The sequence below is a fragment of the Diadema setosum genome, chromosome 5 (genome assembly GCF_964275005.1).
Source record: "Diadema setosum chromosome 5, eeDiaSeto1, whole genome shotgun sequence".
Taxonomy (NCBI): Eukaryota; Metazoa; Echinodermata; class Echinoidea; order Diadematoida; family Diadematidae; genus Diadema; species Diadema setosum.
The window spans coordinates 9,509,157-9,531,839 of record NC_092689.1 but is presented as its reverse complement, the minus strand read 5'-3'; the positions used below and the strand labels follow the sequence as shown (position 1 = coordinate 9,531,839).

At 38.6% G+C, this 22,683-nt stretch overlaps 1 protein-coding gene across 1 annotated transcript in view; it reads right to left on the bottom strand.

Moving 5' to 3' along the window:
* Nucleotides 1-1,409: 1,409 nt before the first annotated feature.
* LOC140228572 (glutamine--fructose-6-phosphate aminotransferase [isomerizing] 2-like) overlaps nucleotides 1,410-22,683 on the bottom strand; it is a 53,102-nt gene continuing 31,828 nt past the window's right edge. The window contains exons 7-18 of the mRNA XM_072308804.1: nucleotides 16,149-16,305; nucleotides 15,468-15,560; nucleotides 14,576-14,671; nucleotides 11,937-12,034; nucleotides 11,438-11,558; nucleotides 9,330-9,487; nucleotides 7,765-7,879; nucleotides 6,135-6,262; nucleotides 5,410-5,538; nucleotides 4,561-4,599; nucleotides 3,393-3,554; nucleotides 1,410-2,548 (exon numbers count right to left, since the gene is read on the bottom strand). Of these exons, the coding sequence (XP_072164905.1) occupies nucleotides 2,504-2,548; nucleotides 3,393-3,554; nucleotides 4,561-4,599; nucleotides 5,410-5,538; nucleotides 6,135-6,262; nucleotides 7,765-7,879; nucleotides 9,330-9,487; nucleotides 11,438-11,558; nucleotides 11,937-12,034; nucleotides 14,576-14,671; nucleotides 15,468-15,560; nucleotides 16,149-16,305 (1,341 nt within the window). The 3' untranslated portion in view covers nucleotides 1,410-2,503. The remainder of the gene's footprint in view (nucleotides 2,549-3,392; nucleotides 3,555-4,560; nucleotides 4,600-5,409; nucleotides 5,539-6,134; nucleotides 6,263-7,764; nucleotides 7,880-9,329; nucleotides 9,488-11,437; nucleotides 11,559-11,936; nucleotides 12,035-14,575; nucleotides 14,672-15,467; nucleotides 15,561-16,148; nucleotides 16,306-22,683) is intronic.

Below are 22,683 nucleotides of genomic sequence, written 5' to 3'. Positions count from 1 at the left end.
AAACATAACACTGATCAACAGGCTGCTCTACCGTGATCCCATTTTATAAAAGCATTAACTCCTCTCCCAAATGAACAAAAGGTATCAAGGCATTCAGCGCAATGTGGAAATCATGTAGAAAGAAATAAGAACACCGTTGGTTTACCCGCATACTGCCGGCAAATGTTCCCTTCTCTAGACACAAGTATTTGACTGCTCGGCATGTCCAGCTGAAGTGGTCATCTGAGGTGACTAAAAAAGTGCTTTTGCCAAGGACTGACAAGTTCAATACATTGGCCAGAGCAATTTGACCATTAGGGTACCTGTCAACACTGGTCACTTTTGCCTTCTTTGAAAGACCTCTGTTGACAGTTTGATGGAACATACATCTAACTTCAGAGAACACACACTCATGATTTCCGCATGATACTTTTACCCTCTGCCTGGGTCACTAAGTAATGCAAGCCCACAAGGCGATTTCATCAAAAGAAAGAAAGAAAGAAGAAAAAAAAAAGAAACACCAAGAATTAATGTGCAAATGCACATTTCATATAAAAGATCCACAGAGTAATATGGTATACCTACTTTACATCTTCACATTGTTTAATACAGCCAATGCAGCATGTAAAAATTCACTTGAATATATCATCACAATGATGTCATGCGTTTTCTCCAAATTTACAATGTGCTTTATATGTTCATCACTTTCACCACACTTAATAAAACTGCTGCTTGCTATTTATCAAGGCAGTTACTTTACACCACGGTACATACAGGAAATGTTTCATTGCACTAGAATCCCTTCTGTCATTTCACTCCCATCTTCTTTTTTTCTCTGCCAGAAAGCTTGCATTGTGCTCAATTAAGTATCAAAGCATCAGTCATCTTAAAAAAAAAGGACAAAAAAATAAACAATAAAGAAACAAACTCCAACCCTTAAGATTTAAATATGACAATGTATATAACACAGTTATGGGTGTTCTTTCTCCTCCATAGTATCAATTTAACATGCAAAGAGAGTTGTTTGAAAATAAGCCTCACAGCTTATCAGATTTCTAGTGCCATTTGAAGTGTTTTTTGGGCTCTTCATAATACAGAATGGGTGAGAAGGATCCTAACGAAGCAATCAGGAGAAAGTCAAATGTCAGGAGGTAGCTGTTAGTGGAAAAATGAGCAAAGATAGTGTTGCTCAGACAAGATAATGTTAGTTGGTCACTTCCAAGAAACTTGGTCACTTCAACCAAACTTAAGTCACTTTAAAAAACTTAGTCACTTCAAAAGGGGAAAAAAAACAAGAAACAGTTGGTTACACATGTTAAAGTTTGCAACCCTTTAAAGAAACTCTCTCACTTCAGAGAGAGAAAAAAAGATACCAGTTGGTTACACACGACTATTAGTTCACAACTTCGTGATCTTTGACCAAAAAATCACCATACTACTCACAAGAGTTCAAAACACTTGGCAACCTTTGACTAGAAGTGAGAACATTATCATGCTGCACCATCTAAAAATTGCTGCCTTAATTACAAGTTTCTGGGAATCAATTCTTTTTTTGAACATTATGAACTATGGATGATGATTCATTTGTTTCACTTCCTGAAATAAATACTGCACATATCTGGTAAAACCAATGGAATACAATAGGAGTCATCTACCAAAGCAAACTAAATCTGATGATAATACTCCTACTTTTAACAACACCAATGCACATTAATTACAATATCATCTATTAGAGGGCACACATCCAAAGGCTGGCATCATAAATACTATGGTGCTATATACAATTACATTGCTCCACCATTTCAGCCAAGTTGTGACTCGGGTTGTACCCAGTGTTCTCATATACATTCCAAAGGCAGTAGATGTAAGCAGCCGTCGATGGTAATGGAACAGCATTAGAAGTTTATCAAAATTAAGGTATGAAATTAGGTAAACCAGTCAATATGGAGGAATACATTTCAATTGGTTAAGAATAGAGAAAAAAAAAAACAACATATAATGCTCTCTCTCTTCAGAAACATGATGAAACAACACAAAACAAAACAACAACACAAAACAAACTATACACAGAATAGAAATAGAACACACTCTTGAACAGAACACGGAAGAGTAGAATCAGGTGGCTTCAGGACCTTTGGCAATAATGACAAAGAAGGTTCATCGCTGATTATCTCTTCGTTTTTTCTTTTCTATATTTCCTTCATCTGTGCATTTCTGAGTTGCTGTTTCATAACTTTGGCAACATGTACACAACAGTGTGTTGGTACAAACTCAAGCCCCATGCCATGTGAGGTTGGGATATGTAAAGAGTGTGTTAGGAAAAAATACCTTCATTGGTACCAGACGAAAAAGAGGAGAAATGAACAGCAACACAACAGATACGGAAGAGGGACAGTGGAATGAGAGACGTGGAAGTAGTCCTAAACCGTGTCAGTTAGAATCCACCGTGAAGGTGGCGAGGACGGTCTTGGAGCCATTTCATTGTGGCTGTTCAGCTTGACGGGAGGTAATCACACAAGGCCTTCTATTCCACGGTGACCGACTTAGCCAGGTTCCGTGGGCAGTCCACCTGTGCGGGTAAGGAAATCACACAAAAAATTAATGAGAAGTGATCCAATGATTCCTGATGCATATGTACATTGCATATGTACATCAGTGGGTTTCCACAACAGTGTTTAAAAAAAGAAGAAGAAGAAAACAACACGAAAAGGGCTGCTAACATGTAATGTCTTCGGCTCCTGTGGCATTGTGACAAAACGCTGAACATGAATCCACTCAAGCAATGCTCATACATCGTATGTTACAAAAAACAGGACTAGCACAATTAATAGAATTTGAAGCATTGCCCAATAGTAATTCCATTTGCCTGATTTTCCACTGATGCCACCAGTCATTTGCATTTTAATCATTGCAATAATTTGGATCAAATTTGTTGATTGAAAATACATATTTTGATACCTCAAGAAGTAGGAAATCAATACTACACACATCCACATGTCTATCAGGCCCAAGGTAATTGCACTGAACATGTGTATAGGTCATCACATACATATGAAAATACTGCTGATATGTCAAAGCACTTCGGAATGCCTGCATTAGTTAAGTACTATGTGGAGCATATTTCTTTTACCATAACTGCTATGAGAGGGCATCAAATAGCTGGAAAATGAAATGGAGCTGCTTTACAAGCAAAACACAGAACACTTCACAGCATAGTTTCCTTGAGTTTCGATTCTGCTACAAGTACTTCACAAAATCAACATTGTCTGTCACTACAGAGTATGCCTGGTAAGATAGTGGCACGGTGGTTTCACTCGTTCGGACAGCGTAAAAATGGGCCAATGAGATAAACAGATCTCCTATAGAGATCAGTAAGTTTCCCCTAGCTGGCCGATAGAGGGCGCTGTACTCACATCGAACCCTCTGAGGACGGCGATATGGTAAGCAAGGAGCTGGAGGGGGATGACACAGAGGATGCCAGAGAGGCAGTCCACACAGTTGGGCAACACCAGGCAACGGGATGCCTTCTCTTTGGCCTCATCATCACCAGCCTGGCAGATGATGATGGGCTTGCTCTGTGGTACAGGAGGAGGAGAGAAGAATAAAAATGTAATCTCTGAAACCAGTGTCGCCTTGGGTCTATCTAAATTTGTTCAACCATGTTGTTACTAGGCTTTGTTTGATTATGAACACTGTACATTTTCATCTTTTTATTTTTTATTCTTTTTGTTTGTTTGTTTGTTTGTTTGTTTGTTTGTTTGTTTTTTTTTTTTTTTTGGGGGGGGGGGGGTGCAGTACGGAACTTCATTACATTATCAACATATTGACAATAAAAAAGGTGAGCTTTTCCAACACATCCATGGTACTATTTCAGTCCCCAGAGCCTTGCCTTCAACCCAGAATGATTCTGATATTTAATTCTGTTGTTGAGTATGATAAAATATGAGAACAGTCTCGTGTAACTCTCCAGGAAATCTCATCTCTACAGAAAATGTCTTCCAATTTAAGAAAATATACGTATGAAAGCAGGGGCTTAACAGCTGCGCCTAAGCTTCATCAACTGAAGCATGCGGGGAGAATACAACCAACAGTCTAGTCAATTTGGGTCGAGGTTGCCTTTTAACAGCCATACCAACACTGGAAGCTGCATTGCATTTTTTTTTTTAGTTATATGTATATATATATACACACACTATATATATATATATATATATATATATATATATATATATATATACATATATATATATATATATATATATATATATATGTATTCTTTTATTTTTTTTTTGTTTTGTTTATTATTTTGTTTATTTTTTTTTTTGGGGGGGGATATCTCATCCTGGGATAGAAGATTTGGTCAACAGCTCATTTCTTTGTGTCACATTTTCTTCAATTCACATCGCATTGAAGAACAATGGCATATTATACCTTTCTCATTCTATTGTGATAGTTTAAAGAAAACTATCTCAGTTCACATCACTGGGCTAGAGGATAATGAGAATATGCAAATACACAAGGCAGCTGTAATGACATGTGGCTTATATTTGAAATACATGAATACATTATCTTTGGACTTACCTTTCTGGCAACCACCTCATGCAATGCATTTTGGCATTTCTGAAAATGAGAGAGAGAGAGAGAGAGAGAGAGAGAAAAAAAAAGGTCAACCATATACACAAGAAAATGAAAGAAACTTGAAAATCAGAATGGACATCACAGCTATTGCTTGCTGTCGCAAACTAATCCTATAATTAAGATTTTTTTTTTACTGCAGTCTATGTTGGCTCTCCTTGTAATGTTCAAGTCCCTGATTGATATTGAAAGGCTACCCAGTCCGTACAGATTTCAGTAACTTATGACCCACATTTACACAACAATAGTCACTTTAGATCAAGTCATCTCTTCATAGCAAACTCTAGGCCTGCAGCTCTGGAGTTGTAATTGCTTCAGTCTCAGGCTGGTTAATACATGTACATGGCTGGAAATGCAGTCATTGCAGAGAGCATGTGAGCTACATCATCCAGATTATTTAATCGCATGCTTATTGTTTACTGTACCTTATTCCCCCTGACAAAAATGGGAATTACTATGAAGACAAAGATTTTTTCATTTAAAAATGAGAGGAATCCACTTTATTTTGTTGGTGTGATTGGCAACAATTGATCGTGAAATAATATGAAGGATTCTCAAGGTACAGGGTGTAAGCACTGCTACTTGAGAATATTGTGACATCGGATTACTGAGTTTATTCTTCACCAACATCAAATATGGAAAAAGGAGGGTAAAAAGAAAGGAATGGACTTTGAGGAACTAGAGAAAGATGACTACAAGGATTAGAAAACTTGGTTTGGCATGGGGCATTTCCAAGGGGAAAAAAGCTATTCTGTGCTGACATTAGGCAAATATCGCTATTTCTAAGGAACTTACAGTATAGGTGCCATCCTTCATCATGATCAGTATGACAGGCATGTCCTCATCCACTAGAGCGAGGGGGCCGTGCTTCAACTCCCCTGCTAAGATCCCCTCAGAGTGCAGGTAGCACAACTCCTTGATTTTCTGTCAAGTGTAAACAGGTCACAAACAGAATGCAATGCAAAGCGTTAAATGCCATTAGAGAAAGAGATAAGAAAATTGACTTAATGCTGATACGCAATATTCTGAATTTATACATACACAACCTCCTGTCTTTCTTCTCATGTTATGCAATTTCACAGCTGTTTGGCATGAAGATTCATTTCTACATTCATGGATGTAGAGAGAAGTTTGAATTTATCAATGCCAATCATGGTGGCCTTGTGATCGGCTTGTTGCTAACAGTATTGTGCTGCCCAGATTCATATAGTTGTGCAATAGAGTCTGAGCTGTGAAACAACATGTCCAAGGAAAGAAAAAAGTAAATAAAAAAGAAGACAAAATTCTAAAAAGCTGAAAATTCAGATGGCAAGGGAGTTGGAATAATCCCCCATTCTCTTTCCCTGTCAGGCCATTAGAGTACCAAAGTGATGATGTCACAGTCTTTTGTTATGGCTTTGGTTGGAACTAGGTGTGAGCATGGTTAGCATTGGGCCAAGTGCCATTATTCAGAACCAGTTTCCATGGCGACATAACAGCTATGACATCACACATTGGTACCCTATGCCAGCATCACTCACCAGAGCTCCTTCCAGGCAGGTGGCAAAGTTGAAGCCACGCCCCATGAGGAGGATACTCTTCTTCTGGTAGAGCTCCTCTGCTAGGTTCTTGATCTCATCATCCATTTCCAGGACCTGTTTGATCATGTCTGTTAACAATGAACACAATGAAGACATGTGGGTAATTTCTTTTTTATCGCTATGGATCATAGGAGTATATTCATTGTAATCGATCATGGCGGTTCATTGAAAACCTGGTATCTATCTGATTATTCACTTATTTATTTCTTAACACTTTTGTGGAAGATCATAACAGCCTATATCTTGCAAAGAAATACAGGAATCGTTTTTGTAAGCAATCGCAGGAGTTTATCTACTGCAAATGAAGAGTTGGGTTTATACATTGCAATGGTTTGTGCGAGTTCATTTGTTGTCCTATATAGTGAAACTTTTCACAATTCGTCGCCGGTCACACGAACCGACGAATCACTCGATTTTGGGTCAAATTTTCGATTTTGAGATTTTCAATCATTTCGATAGTAGACATTCCATACTACATATTCTGAAATTCTCAGTGTGTAATTTGGTGTAATTTTTACGTAGTTATCACTTTTATAGAAGTATGTAATTCCATTTGTGAAAATTATTTGTTTTCCCCATAGACGCGTGTGTTAAACAATCAGGCGATTCGACGGTTCGGTGACCGCGCGTACTAGTACGCGCGGTCACCGAACCGACGAATCAGTGCGCATTGACTTGCGTGTAGTTTTTGAGATTCAACAGTTCATTGACCGCGCGCACAGTGCGCGTACTATGTAATACATGTGTTGACAATGACAACGCTCAATGTACATGTACATATGGACACACATGGAAAATGACAACGTTCTTTGCAGACCGAAAATACATGCATGCAGCTCTTTTGACGATTTCCCACTAATTTGTTAACAATACAATTCGATAAAAACTTCACAAGTTAGAGCAAGAATTGAAGTCTGATGTACTACAAAAATAACTGGAAATTATAGACATGAAAGTGTAGCAACCATAAGTCAAAAATGGGTTAACTTCAAACGCGATTTTCTCGAATTGTCATTCTTACGCAAACCTGAGGGATTCGTCGGTTCGTGTGACCGGCGACGAATTCACTGGAATCCCTCTTCTCTCTTTCAGATGTCCAAAAAGCATGACATTCTCAACATTTCTTCAGTACTGTAAACAATGCAATTGTGTGTGTGTGTGTGTGTGTGTGTAGCTATTCTTGAAATATGCTACTAGCCACCATTCATGTGGAAAGGAAACAAAGAGCTTTACAAATGAAACTTCATATGCACACATTTGTGAGTGAATGTTTCTTATGATGAACCAAAGTCAATAGTGGCAGTTACGTAAACCGATAAACCACAATCTACACAAGCCCTATTGCAGACACAATCATGACAGCTTTGTAAGAGTTTATTTCCCTCTCATTGTGGTAAATGATAACAATGATACAGAAAGCAAGAGAATATTAGTATTCCCAACAATTTACGGTCACAAAACAAGCTCCTAAATTGTTACTCTGCTAGGTATCTTCTACCACAGATTGCACTAAACAGTAGGAGGCTGGTTGCACTAGATTGTCACTGTAGACCAGAGATTGTGATCGTACCAGGCAAGCGCTGGAGGTGGCTGATGATCTCCTGTCTGCGAGAGGTGAAGGACAGCCGGTCTTGGTTCATCATCAGTGCAAACATGACCAGGGAGATGAACTGGCTGGTGTAGGCCTATGGTGGGGGCAGAGCAGGGCAGGGAGAGGTAGAAGGGGAGAGGACCCCCCAAAATATGTCAAATAAAGCTCACATACAATGTAAGTCACAATACATGTATTTGGAACCCAACTTGGCTACTTTCCACAAACTTCAAACCTTTGAAGGCCACCATAATGAGATCGAATCAGTCCAAGCTCTTCCATGAATCAATTATTGTAATGATCGATGCCTCTGAGACAGAAAACATGCAGTCTTCTACATACTGTACAAGTATGAACACATGATAATATGCACACAAAAAGAAATCATACAGCGTGTATCTCTATCATAGAAGGCAAATTGTGTTGATCTCTATCACGATATGTTCTACTAAGTATTTGTCACCTTTATTAATGATAAAATCTAATTTTCCCATTCTCTTACATTGTCTTGGCTGACTAACCCCCTTCCTGTATCAGAAACAAATTATGCAGATTCAAAAAGGATGCCGACCTCATCTTCATATGCACAACGATCAGCAGACACACTGTACTGCTCCAGCAAAGTATAGCGAGCTTTAAATCTGCAACGCAAACCCTAAGATGACACCTCCTCCTGGGTTAGATGAGGAAACAGCTGTCGTGTGCATGTGCAGAACATCATTTTTTTTGCCTAATAGCGTCGTCATTACATTCGCGTCGCAGATCTAAAGCTCTTAATGTAGGTATTCAGTATCACATCTAGAAGCAAAACAAGGACAAATGCAATGACGATATGCATTTTCATACGATTCATAATACACCAAGATTCTTTCACTAACCAACTTACATAAAAAGAATTGTGACACAGTATATGGCTTTAATAAAAAAAAAAAAAAAAAAATGTAAGCCATATTCAAAGAACTGGTGGATCTTCTGAATATACAGGTAAGATAATGTCTTATAGGGCTTTGTGTATATACAATGTATCATGCCAATACAGTATGTCCCCAAAAAAATTACAATCGGTTTTTCGCATTGGTAACTCCCAATGTGATTAAACTATCTAAATGCTACTTCAGGGTCGTAAAATATAACATCTTAGCTCTATTTTGCAGAAAACCACATTCAATTAGGTTAAGTAGTCACAGAGAAATGTGGATTATTGTAAATCATGTCATGGGTCAGTTTTTTCCTAGTTTAGCACTTGGATGCTCTTGGAACTGCATATTAATGTGTAAAGATAATGGACAGAACTTGGAGGGAAGGGATTCCTGACATGCTCTACAAAACCCCTAATTTCTCTTTGACCACTGAAGCAAATCGAATGGGGTTTTCAGTAAGATGTGGGAAATGGGTTATAGTTTCATACCCTGAAATTGTATTTGGATTGATTTACTATTTTTAAAGTTATCTTTGCGGAGGGTCCTGTTGTAATTTTTTTTTTTTGGACATGGTATATCATGCAGTGACTCTCACTCATACTATTTATCCTAGTGCATTCTTACCTTGGTACTGGCAACACCAATCTCCGGACCAGCGTTGATGTGGACGCCGCAGTGTGTCTCGCGGGAGATGCTGCTGCCGACGGTGTTGGTGATTCCGACTGTGAGGGCGCCCCTAGATTTGCAGTAGCGCAGAGCATTCAGGGTGTCTGCAGTCTCTCCTGGTATGTTGAAAAAAAAAAAATTCAAATTCAAGATCAATGAAAATACCAACTATTCATGGTGTATGAGAAAGGGGTAAGCAGTGCACCCCTCCAATGGAATGCATATTTTACCCTTTGTTGTCTGTGTATCAGCCATTATCTACCGGGTGATACTTACGCCCCAAATGTTTCTCTATTTCATTACAACAGCATCAACATACACAACTAGTATTTTGTGCAGTGAAATTTGCATCTCAAGAAATGCTTAGTACAAGTTTGATGATATAACACAGTATTGCATGACCAGGACTCCAAATTTGTACAATCATTTCCCCTACTGAAAGAGAGAATCTTGGCAGGTTGGCTCTCCCATTGTGAAAATCTGGCTACAATGTGTAAGGTTATTAATCAGATACAGATGAGTTAACTGCATGATGAACAAGGAAAAGTAGAAATTACGCGGTGCGTAATATATGTCCCCGCCGGAAGTAGCATTTAGTAGCAAAATGTACAATATAGGTAAAAAGATGAAGGTCAAAGGTCAAAGAAGTCAAAGGTCAAAATTCTATGTAGAAGTTTTGAAGCCCTCACCTAGTGCCATCACATAAAGCAAACGGAATCGAAATTGGGTTAGAAATGGCGAAGGAGTAGCATTTTGTAGCCAATGTACAATATAGGTAAAAAAAATCAAGGTCAAAGGTCAAAGAAGTCAAAGGTCAAAATTCTGTGTAGAAGTTTTGAAGCCCTCACCTAGTGCCATTACTTAAAGCAAACGGAATTGAAATCGGGTTACAAATGGCAAAGGAGTAGCATTTTGTAGCAAAATGTACAATATAGGTCAAAAATCAAGGTCAAAGGTCAAAGAAGTCAAAGGTCAAAATTCTGTGTAGAAGTTTTGAAGCCCTCACCTAGTGCCATCATATAAAGCAAACGGAATCAAAATCGGGTTAGAAATGGCGAAGGAGTAGCATTTTGTAGGCAATGTACAATATAGGTCAAAAATCAAGGTCAAAGGTCAAAGAAGTCAAAGGTCAAAGTTCTGTGTAGAAGTTTTGAAGCCCTCACCTAGTGCCATCACTTAAAGCAAACGGAATTGAAATCGGGTTACAAATGGCGAAGGAGTAGCATTTTGAAGCAAAATGTACAATATAGGTCAAAAATCAAGGTCAAAGGTCAAAGAAGTCACAGGTCGAAATTCTGTGTAGAAATTTTGAAGCCCTCACCTAGTGCCATCATATAAAGCAAACGGAATCAAAATCGGGTAAGAAATGGCGAAGGAGTAGCATTTTGAAGCAAAATGTACAATATAGGTCAAAGGTCAAGGTCAAAGGTCACAATTGAAATTCTGTGTAGAAGTTTCAAAGCTCCCATGTAGTGCTATCATATAAAGCAAACAGAATCAAAATCGGGTTAGAAATGGCGAAGGAGTAGCATTTTGAACATTTTGATCACACACGGACGCACACACGGACGGACGCACGGACGGACGCACGGACGGACGCACGGACGGACGCACGGACGGACACACACACGTACGGAGCCCGTTTCATAGTCCCCTGCTCGAACTCGTTCGGCGGGGACAATTAAAGTCCATTGCAATACAATTCCTAAGCAAGACTGGTAAATGTTTATAGGAAATAATACAGCCCAGTTGTTTCATATGTAAATCAGAAGACTTTGCATATATGACAAGTAAGCTCAAGCTTCTTCAAAGAATGCTTTCTACAATGGCTCCATTATTTGCTATGAATAGGTGGTAGCAAAATTTGGTGGAAAGGTATCCCTCAAGGAAACAGGATACATGTAGGTCTTGAAAGACCCTCCGTGTCCTATTGGCTCTTGGATCTGGCTCACTCCCGCCAACCTCTCCTTATCCGCCACAGCCCTGGCAAATACTACAGCTAGAAGGCCAGGGCAAAGACTATGCAGCTCCCAACATGGTGATTATTAGAACGTGATCTGGCTTACCTGACTGGCTGATGAAGAAGGCAACGTCGTCCCTGAAGATTGGGGTGTGTCGGTCCAGGAAGTCGCTGGACAGCTCCACCACCACTGGCAACTCTGTCAGCTCCTCAATCAGCTGACGAGTCTGATGATAACCAAAAAGAAAAAAAGAGCAAAAAGACAAGAACAAAGTCACAGACATACTCATGTATGGGGGACATACATCATTCTCAAAATGCTGTAAAATTTGAGTAGACGGATTCCTGTCTAGAATACAATCGCTATACATCTCTTCACATGTTTTATGCAAGACCAAACTGTGTAAAGGATAAATACAATCAAATTTTCAAAATCATACAGCTTAGCCATTTCACTTTGTCGCTAAAGTTTAACTCTCAAAGGGAAAGTGAAGCCATATTAGCTTTATGAGGGCAGAAATCATAGTCTGTCACTCTGAAGAGAGTAGACCAGGCTTTAGAAAATTGCTCAGACAGGACAGAACTCTCTTGGAGAGAGGACTTACAGCAATGGCGGAGTGATAGCTGGTGCCACAGGCCAGGAAGAGAAGACGACGGCACCTGAGAATCTCATTCATGTGATCTTTTAGACCGCCAAGGCTCACTGTCGGAACAAAGAGGGTTAAAGTGATTAATGGGGGGGGGGGGGGACCTTAAAGGCATAATTTACCATTTGCAGATGAAACAAAACCCAGCATTAGTGCTTTAAAATAGTTCTAAAATGTGAGTTAGGGATAGAAACAACCACTGTAAAATTTTGAATCCATATAATCAATGCTAAGTGTTGTTAAATACACAAAATGTGAACAATAGTTATAATAAAAATGTTTCCAGACTAAACCGTCTACAGTTACAATTTACTGAGAAAAACACTGATATCTCCTTATATTTTAGGCTTTATTGTGAAAATTTTGTATGGTAGGATGTTTTGTGATACAATAGACCTACAGTACACATATGCACCAAATGTGATATTTTGAACATTTTTGAAATCACTGCTCCCAAAGGTAAACTGCACCTTTAACCCATTTAGGGAGTACCTCTGAAGGAGAATACTGACATAATGCATCAAGTCAGAATGATGTTAGAGTGAAATCTGACAAGTACAGCGGGGCTGCCAACATTCACCCTTCACAATCAGAGAGATTCTTTAGAGTAATCGGGGAGAAACTTGTGTATAGTATTTAAAGACATGTATCTCAATAAGCAAAATAATTCCTGAATCAGAGAGATTTAATATATTCTCTTATCTATACATGAAGAGATACAGAAATTTCAAGGAATCCTCTTTACAGAATCACATGAAGGAAGCTTCTTATAGAGACTTAGCAGCTCTGGGTGCTGGGCTGATAACAACTATTCTTGTTAACCCTTACACGACCATGTCATGGGAGGTCCCATTGATATTTTACACAGTATATTTGTCCATGAAACATGAAAGGGTTAAACACCCGGTAGTGTGGGGAGACATGGCTGGCCTGATTAAATAAAATTTTTTTCGCTGCCCATCAGGGTACACTGGAAACCAAGAATAGTGCCTGCCAATGAATATGTGCATTGGAGCATTGTGTATGCTAATCAGTAATGGTTAAAGGACAAGTTCACCTTCATAAACTGTAAGGATTGAGAGAATGTAACAATATTAGTAGAACACATCATTGAAAGTTTGAGGAAAATCGGATAATCCGTTCAAAAGTTATGAATTTTTGAAGTTTTTGTGCAGTAACCGCTGGATGAGAAGACTACTGCAGTGTGTGAATAACTTAGATGTCACATGCGTACAACAATATAAGGAAAATATAAAGAGAATTTCACAAAATCTCATCTTTTGAAAAAAGTACACATTCCCCCGACTCGTTACCGACAAATGTTATGGGTAATATTATTCCCCCTGCCTTTAGAAAGAGGCAAGTCAAGTGCTCTTTTATTATGCGAAAAAAGTGAAAATATGTTGAATTTTCTTTACATTTTCTTTATACTGTTGTACGCATTATGACTCACAAGCTGTAGTAGTCTCCTCATCCAGCGGTTCCAACACAAAAATTTTAAAAATTCATAACTTTTGCATCGATTGTCCAATTTTCCTCAAACTTTCACTGATGTGTTCTACTAATATTGTTGCATTCTCTCAATCCTTATGTTTATGAAGGTGAACTTGTCCTTTAAGTCCAGTTCAGATTCTTCAGCTGTATATGTGATTTTTTAATACAAAGAGATCAGTGGTAAAGCTGTAGAGTTTGTTACAGGAATTCTCATATCTGAGCCAGGCCAGCCTTCCTTCTCCACGGTATCCCCACACTCCCAGGTCTTTAAGGCTGCGTTTATCTAAAACTTGAGTGAGAGAATCACGTTTCCAAACATGTTTGGAACGGTGTTTGTAAACGTGGTTTGAAACGCGATTCTCGATGAGCCGCGTTTATCTAAGCATCATACAATTGCGATTCCAGTGGTGTCACTGCGCAGCTGCTTTGCGCCGTTTGACCCGGGAAATAAAGGTCAACTGCAACCACCAATCATGCCTCCTCAGTCACACACAAATAATGGGTACAGAGTACAACCGGAAACAGCTGGGATTTGACCTTGAGATATAGACGCGTTTCAAAACGGCATTGCGTTTATCTACTCACAGAACAGCGATCGTGGTCTCAAACGCGTTTCAAATCGCCCTTTGAAAGGCGTTTCAAAACGGCGTTCCTAAATGCGTTTGAAAACACGGTTGCGTTTATCTAACCCCTGAAAATGCCTCAAATGTGTTTAGGATCGTGATTCTGCCTCAGAAAATTTTTGGATAAACGCAGCCTAAGTCATCTGACAGGGCACTGCATGTGTACTATTACAGGGCCCCCACTGGTCATGTTAGTGCCACATGTTTTTGAAAATTGCTCCTTGTTATGTCTGCTACAGGAATTCTAGACCCTCAAGACACCTGCTCCACTACTTTGCTAAAGATAAAACCAACAACATACAATATGGACCTTCCTAGACATCCTCCAGAAACCAGGAAATCATTCCCTTGACATTGGTACATTCAAAGAAATGTCATAATTCAGTAATCTGCAAGTCAATGTATGAAAGCAAATTAGGTAACTAATCTTGCTTTTTGTTTTGGGGTGAAATATCAGACAATATTGCTTTACGTCATTACCAGTCTTGTCCTCAAAGTTGAGCCTTCCTCTCATTGTGTTGATGACAGATTCAGGCTGCTCAAAGATTTCCTTCAACATGAAATACTTGTAGTTCCCTGCAAACACGTTGTATAAGAAACACCCAGAAGGCACATAAGAAACAAAGTTCATGGATAATAATCAACAAAGAATGAGAGAAAACAAGGTGGAAAAAAGGGCAGCCTCTTACAGTTAGGTTGATAGTTGTCCATTTTTGCCCATCTGATTATATTTGCCCGTAAAATGGTGGTGGCACACTTATTAGAATGAAAGTTACTGCAGATGATCTTGTATTGGCAATAATAGCAATCTTGTAAGAAAAAACAACAAATGTAGGACTGATAACAAGCGTACTATGTTCTCTTTCCCATGACTAATATCAATTATAACACAGAATAAAACTGATGGGCAATATGACACTTCAAAAAAAAAAAAATACTGGCTGAATCAGTTAATGTTTAAAGGATCAATGGACATGTATTGCTTTGAAATGCAGATAACATTTTTCTTTTCTTCAGAACATCATCAGGAGAAGCCATAGAGAATTTTGACATGACTTAAATATGACTCTTATAACTTGGCACCTATCTGCTATCTAGAAAGAGACTATTTTCTTTTTCTTTTCTTTTTTTTTGCATTTTTTTCAATCAATAGCAAGAAAGCACATGCTCATCCTTGCAACTACATTTGTAACTCTAACCTTTTGCTCTTGGGCTGGTCTACTTCATGCACCTTTCAGTGACCAGTTAAAAAACAACAACAACAACTAAATCATAAAATATATTTGAGGTGCTGCTCATGATGGTGCCTGAACCTTGATAATGACAGAAATGTTTCACCAATTAGGATCTTGATATTAGAGAGAACACTGACCTTTCATGATTTGCTGGATCTCCATCTTGAGTGTCTGGACTTCCCTGGACATGGACTCTCCTTGCTCCTTCTTCAGACGGTGAATGGACAGAGCTGTGAGGAAGGCAGGAACGGAATAAATGCTTAAAAATGGACAAATGTTTTGCAATGATAAACAGCCTTCCTTTAAATTTGGCTGATCAGGGTTTGCTAGTAAAGGCTACAGAGATTTCTCTCTATGATTGACGCATGCCAACTGATATGGGATTTTCAATGCCTTTCAAAGCAGCGGCTTCTTACGGCAGTGTTCCGTCGACAGATCACCATGGATGGCGAAGTGATGAGGAGCAAACTGCTTCAAAAACAAGCAGGCAAAACTCAAAATAAAAAGCTCACACTATAAATCACCAAAGTGACATGTTTTTCCACATGCAAAGACCCCAAGAATTAATTTAAGCAAGCCTGGATTAGCTGCAACAGGAATGATTTCTTGTGTCTGCTAATAACTGTCAATTGTGCAAGGTGTTCAAGTCTGTGCTCATATCCTTTTTTTTTTCTTCTTCTTCTTTCAATGGGCCTCACACACAAATTATGACTCGCACTCTACTCAGAAATGGGTGCCCCGCAGGAACGTGGCAGATTTACACTCTCAAGCTGTCTCTCTCTTGGTGGGGGCGACAAACAAGCTTGGGAGCGACTTACTTCCTTCGCGGATCGCGGCCACATCGTTGTCCTCCAGATAGATGACGCGGTTGGTGTGCTCGATGATGGCGCTGGCGTCGCTGGCAAAGAAGAACTCCGCCTCCTTGGCCTCCCCGACGACTTCAAAGTCTGTCGTGCTGCTGAATGATCGCTCTAGCTCGGGTCCTGTGCCATATCACACATGCATTGCAAGAGCATCGGAATTAGAGTAGAGTCAATAAACAAACAGCGAACTATTCTCATGAACTGCCAACTAAAACCCCTATAGAGCCTCGCACATGAACACTATAGAATTGTTCTACCTCCAAGGTAAGGTTACAGAACATAATTGCAATGTGTAAGTTTCATGAAAGATTATTGACTTTAAAAAACAATATTGGCATAGTATCAAAGCAACCCTGATAAAGCACAAATTGTCATAGTGGGATACTCAGTGATAACAGTGGATGAAACAATGGTGAAAGAAGCTTGTTAGAAAGTCTTCAGAGACAATCTCTTCTCACATAAGGAGCAGAAAGGAAACAACTTCCTGAAAGCCACTGCAGTTTCAAAGGCAAAGAATGGGACCATGTGTGTGTGAATGGATAACATCCACCTTAAAAGTTATAGCCACCTTCAGGTCCAATTTCCCTTGTTACATCCACTTTTAATAAGGTTCCATCCCCCTTGAGGTAACATGCACTTTAAGGTAGTCATGCTTATATTGTATGTCAGCTTGAATACATTGTAAAACATGATATTGAAGAGGTCAGTTCAGGAATACTGTGGTGGCTTCATAAGGTAGTATATTACATATTACATTGGCTAATAGGCCCACAGATGAGAATAATATTGTATATTATGAATGCTACATATTTTGCATGTCATGATTTTGTTGCAAAATGACACTACTTTGGGAGTCAATGGTCAAAGATCATTCAGAAAATATAGTAGATTGTGATGAAGGACCGCACCAAGAAGGCATGAATGAACTGGGGTTGCTGACATCTAATTGTGGGCTGTGCAGGCAATATCTACTGCGCGCACACACACACACACACACTGCATTCATGTGTCAGGGGAAGGGGGATATTTTGGTGGTGGTATGTTGTTGATTTCACATACCGGTATATGTGGCAAAATTTGCAAAATTATAACCACTGCAAAATATATAACATATTTAGGATAATCAGTTGCATAGTGGATGTATTTAGTCATTGACCAATATTTGTGACAGGTAGTGGGATATTCTATGCATTGGTTACGGCAATTGATACATTGAAGTACATGGAAGAGGAAGACCAGTTATATCCATGTGCACATTTTGGGATATGCAAAAGGGATAAATATGATTACCATTCTATACCTGGATTTTAGATAACAGAGGTAAAATCAAAGAGTGTCTAGTAGAATGCCTAGTTAAACCTCCACTACATCATAACTCTATCTCTGGATGACTACCACAGACTTGACAATTGTATATCTACATTGTAGATGTCTGTAAGTCACAAAGTTTCATGATGTTGCTTCTACGTTTATTTTCCTTTCTTTTCAATAGTTGCTCTGGCGACCATGTGCTACCATGACAAAAACAAGCACAGATGACTCAAATTATCCTCCCACAACTGTCATATCTTTTCTACTTCTATTTTCATTTCTTTTCCGAAGATGCTCAAGCGACCGCGTGCTGTCACATCAAAAACAGGCACAGCTGATTCAAATTATACTCCCTCTCCCCATCGTCCCCATCAGACAACCAAGACAGAATGGAGCATTCATCATTCACATTTTTTTTTTACCTTTTCAGTTTCGACAAGATTAACTCAAGGAGCTCAAAACATGGTCCATGACGTCAAAATATTTGTTACTGACAAACACATAATAAAAAAATGGCTATATGGATCCTGATCAAATGTTTGGAAGAGAACAATCACATGACCAGTCTATAATTTTGCCTGACATGCCCAGCGAGCATAAGTTTTTACCTCTGACTGTGTACTAATGACCGGTACTAATCACGCTCAATGACATCAATATTGTGTACTTTAGCAATGCGCTATCACTCAGTAACAACCGTGTACACTACCTATTTAATGTAAACAAGCTTGTGTTTAGTACCAGTGTGTCTGGGGCATTTCTTCCGATATCTTGGCTTTTTCAAAAGTTCAACATTTAACTGACTTGTACTAACCCATAAAATAAGGCAAATGAAAAATAGTTCAAAGAACCACTGTATAAAACAAATAATGCACAGGTTTAAGCTTGGGATGTTTGTGGAGATTCTGCTCACTCTCGGGTATTCACGATGTTGTACATGTAACACCTGTAACGTAACTACCCTCGAGTGCACTGCATCCCCACTAATGCCCTCTCACCTGTGCAATATTGTATACTACAGTTAAACTCGCATAAGTCGATCTTCTCGGGACTGAGCAAAACACATCGACTTAGGCGAGTTTCGACTTGTGCGTATTAGTCGAAATAAAATTGACTTACGGTTACACCACGCATACACGTGTATAATGTACATGTATGTTGTCTACTTAGGAGCTGAGAGCTGGAGCGGTGTGCCCGATATTTGCCCTTCAGCAAGACGCTTTATCCACTTTGAATATTACCGTTATTCATTTCCAAAATTAAGAGCAAACATCTGACATTTATTCTAGCATCTTATGGAGCCGATTGTTACCGCTGTTCATTTCCAAAACTGAAGGCAAACATCCGGCTTTTTGTTGTTGTTGTTGTTGTTGTTGTTGGCACGGCGTGCGTTTTTGGTGACCCAGGTCGCATATTAACCATTCGCGAAATCGTGATACGATTCGCGAAAAGACTCCGCTAAGTAAGGCATAGATCGCTACACTCGGCAGAGGCAATACGTCGTCCTTTCACCAGGTCTGGGTAACGGAAACCAAAATCTCGCGTGAGTTCTTGCGTTACTATCGTTAATGTCAACGAAACATCGTTAATTTGCGCTTGGGATCGTTACTCATCGTTACTACAAACGTTAATTTTCCCGATTGTTAGTTTGCGTTACTAACGATTCAGGTGAAACCGCTTGCGTAAATGAAACGGTAATGTTTTTAACGCAAAGTTTCTTATGGTATATACTGTATGTAAATAAAAACTGTCGTCTCATGATTTTGACAGTGGTTTATAACACAATAAAATCTTATTCGACTTAGGCACAGAGAATTCAATGGTTTTTCCGTGAAATTGTTCTTGGAATTTCATCGACTTAGGCGAGTATTCGACTTAAAAAATTCGACTTGTGAGTGAATTAATACACGTAAGTCAATGGGGAAAAATTGGGACTTTTTAAAATCTTCGACTTGCGCGATTATTCGACATATGCGACGTCGACTTAGGCGAGTTTAACTGTATATGACAACATGGATCACTCTAAAACTATTGAAAAGAGTATTTTCAACATCAACAGCTTTTGTAGACGCATGCAAGACATGGGTCAAACCCATTACACTGCAGGGTCTTACTTCATAAACTGGCATTCAACCACGGGAAGGTGAAAAAAGAAATTGCTTTTATTACAATGGCAACAACCAAAATGCTCACAGCTGGATGCTTATTTCCACCCTGCTGCTGTTGTGCAAAATGAAATTAATATTGCATTGTACAGAAACTATTAACTGTTGTCATGGACTCTGGTCCTTGAAGTCTCCATGCTGCGAAAGTAGCTAAATTTATTCATCGATGTAGGGATGTGCATGTGAGTGTGTTTTGATGAAAGTATCACATTGCACACATACATTAATGCATGCATATTGTATACAAAGATTGTGTGCCTGCTGCTGCACAGTTGAGCGCTCATAATAAATACAGTGAGTGTCAGAAATGTACTATCAGCCCAGATGATCTGCATCTATCTACCCATGCATTTTAGTTTGGCTGCGACATGATGCGCTACAGCGATCTATTTCACAACTACGAAGCTTTCCAACACGGCAGAGTTCTGAAGGTGTAAAGCAGAAAACTGGCTGGCTCTTTGAGAGAGTAAAAGAGTGCTGTCTCACTTAACATCATCTTTAACTCAGGACCACACTAATAAACAATATTCATTTCCCATGATAATAAAAGCATACTACACTGATATACTTGGATTAGTAAGACCAGTTTGAATAATTGCATAATGAGATTAAATTCCTTGCTCATGAATGTGTACCTGGCTGAATATGCGAGTTAGAATACTGCTTTTTTTTTTTTTCTCTCTTCTATGAACCATGCACTGAAGTAAAAGTGTACTTTGGGCTTTCAAATACTGAGCCTGCAGTTGGTGTGATTACTTGCAGTACTGAACAGGGGAAATAGCTATACATGCATGGTCTTAGTGTGAAATCAGTAAACACTAATGTTGAAGATGAAATATGAAATAACACAGGAAATGCTGAAGATGATACATGCACATATGAAATTACACAGAGATCCTGCACTCTATAAGACTAAATATTTTGCATTAGCATGGTTTTGAAATTGGCTTTGCAATTTTTCATAATACTTAAAACTGGAGCTGCATGAGAGAAGTTTATGCTATAATCATTACATACAATGACCAAAAAAAAAAAATATGAAGAAAACAATGAGAGCAAACTTTATTGACACAATTTCATTTAAACAAGTTATGATGGATGATCTGAGATCTAAAATCTATAGTATTAGTATGGTTAGAATTGTGCATTCAAATGGCTTCTCTCTACACCAGAATATGGCAGGATCACTTCACCTGCAAAGGGGCCTACACTGAAGCCCTTGAAAACATTTCTAGCTCTATCAATGTGAACTATGAACTGATACCAGTAGAATGCTACTTATGAAATAATGAATACAAACAAACATTTTGATCACAACATGAAATTTGAAAATGATCACAATGTAGAAGTAAACAACCTATTCGCCAGACAAATAACTTAGGGAAAACCCTGTAAGAAAGGATGGGATTTATCTATCATATGAATCAAGCACCTACATGTATCTACACCATTCCGAAAATCAAAACCAAAAAAAAAAAAAAAAAAAGCCCAGGCAAAAAAGAAAAATTGGTATAAAGTAGGAAAAATATTGTCTATCATATATATATATATATATATATATATATATATATATATATATATATATATGCATTAGTTTCCAGGAAGAGAAGATGATAAAGAATGAATTACAAATTTTGGACAAAATAGTCTGTTGCTTACAAGGATAGCATAGGTAAAGATGATGGTTATGACAGAGATATAGTTTGTTTGTCATTTTGTTCATCCTACGCGGAAATTACCAGAATGAAGTTTCTTAACAAAAACAGTCTTCCACCGAGTACAAACCTTTTGTGTCCCCTTTTTCTAATGGAAATATGAAATAAACAGTATTGAAATAAAAAAGAAATTAAAAACTAGGACTTTTCATGGCTGCTTGCTTATATTAATATGATTGCTGCTAGTGCATAGACTGTACAAAAACAAATAAACATATAAACAAACAAACACACAAACAAACAAACAAACTCCTGTGGTGCCAATTTTCCCAAGTACAAAAGAATAGAAGAATCAAAAGTCTATAATAATAGGAAATAATATGTCAGATCTCCCATGAAATGTTAGCAAACACATTGCAAATCTTCTTCAGGCTTAAAAAAACCCCAAATAAAACAGCAAAGCAATCTCCATTAATACTTATTTCTCCTTCTTTTGAAATGTAGAGAGAAAGAGCAAAAAACACCAAAATGATACTCAAGAAATTGGCTCTTACTACAGTTTTCCCTTTCACATATGCCATGTGTGAAGTTTGTATGAATCGTATCCATACAATAACAGCCTATGGTGTCATATTCACATTTGATAAACACAAACCGAAAAGTAACACTTCAACACTAGTGATTTTTTTTTTTTCCCTGCAGCTCTACAACACAATGCAAGACATGTCTTCCACTACCAGTAACTGGGGAGGAACCCCTGCTATGTAATACACCCAGTGTTGTTTGTTTTGGCATTTACACAGTATTGGGCGAGGTCGTTTAGTACAAACAATGGGTGGGACACACAGCATTACTACTGTGACAGTCTGCCATTTTTTTCCCCCCTGGTCTCTAATGTCTTCACTGAGCCATGCATATCCTGGCCACGCCTGGGTTTCTTTCATAGTTGTTGGCAGAACTTTTCCAAAAAAAAAAAAAAAAATCTAAAAAAATTGATCACACAGGCTTTATGATTGAAAAGTTCAGAAGGAGGATTCATTTCGGGGGGGGGGGGGGGGAACCAAACCAAACAAACCAAGAATACAAGCTGTGGAACATAGGGGGAAAAGCACAACACAAAACCAGCAACAGAAATTAAACTTTGGGAAAACCTTGGCACTTGGTCCCAACATGTTCAAGCCAATTCAAATGCCGGTGATGCATGTTATACTCAGATTGCCAAAAAACCTCTCGGCAACTTACAATTATCACCAAGATCATGTGACTGCTGTGTAACTTAAAGGGGAAGTCCGGACGATTATCAGCCGTTTCCTGTGTAAAGAACAATATTTCATGAACCTATTACCCTTTTCCCGACGA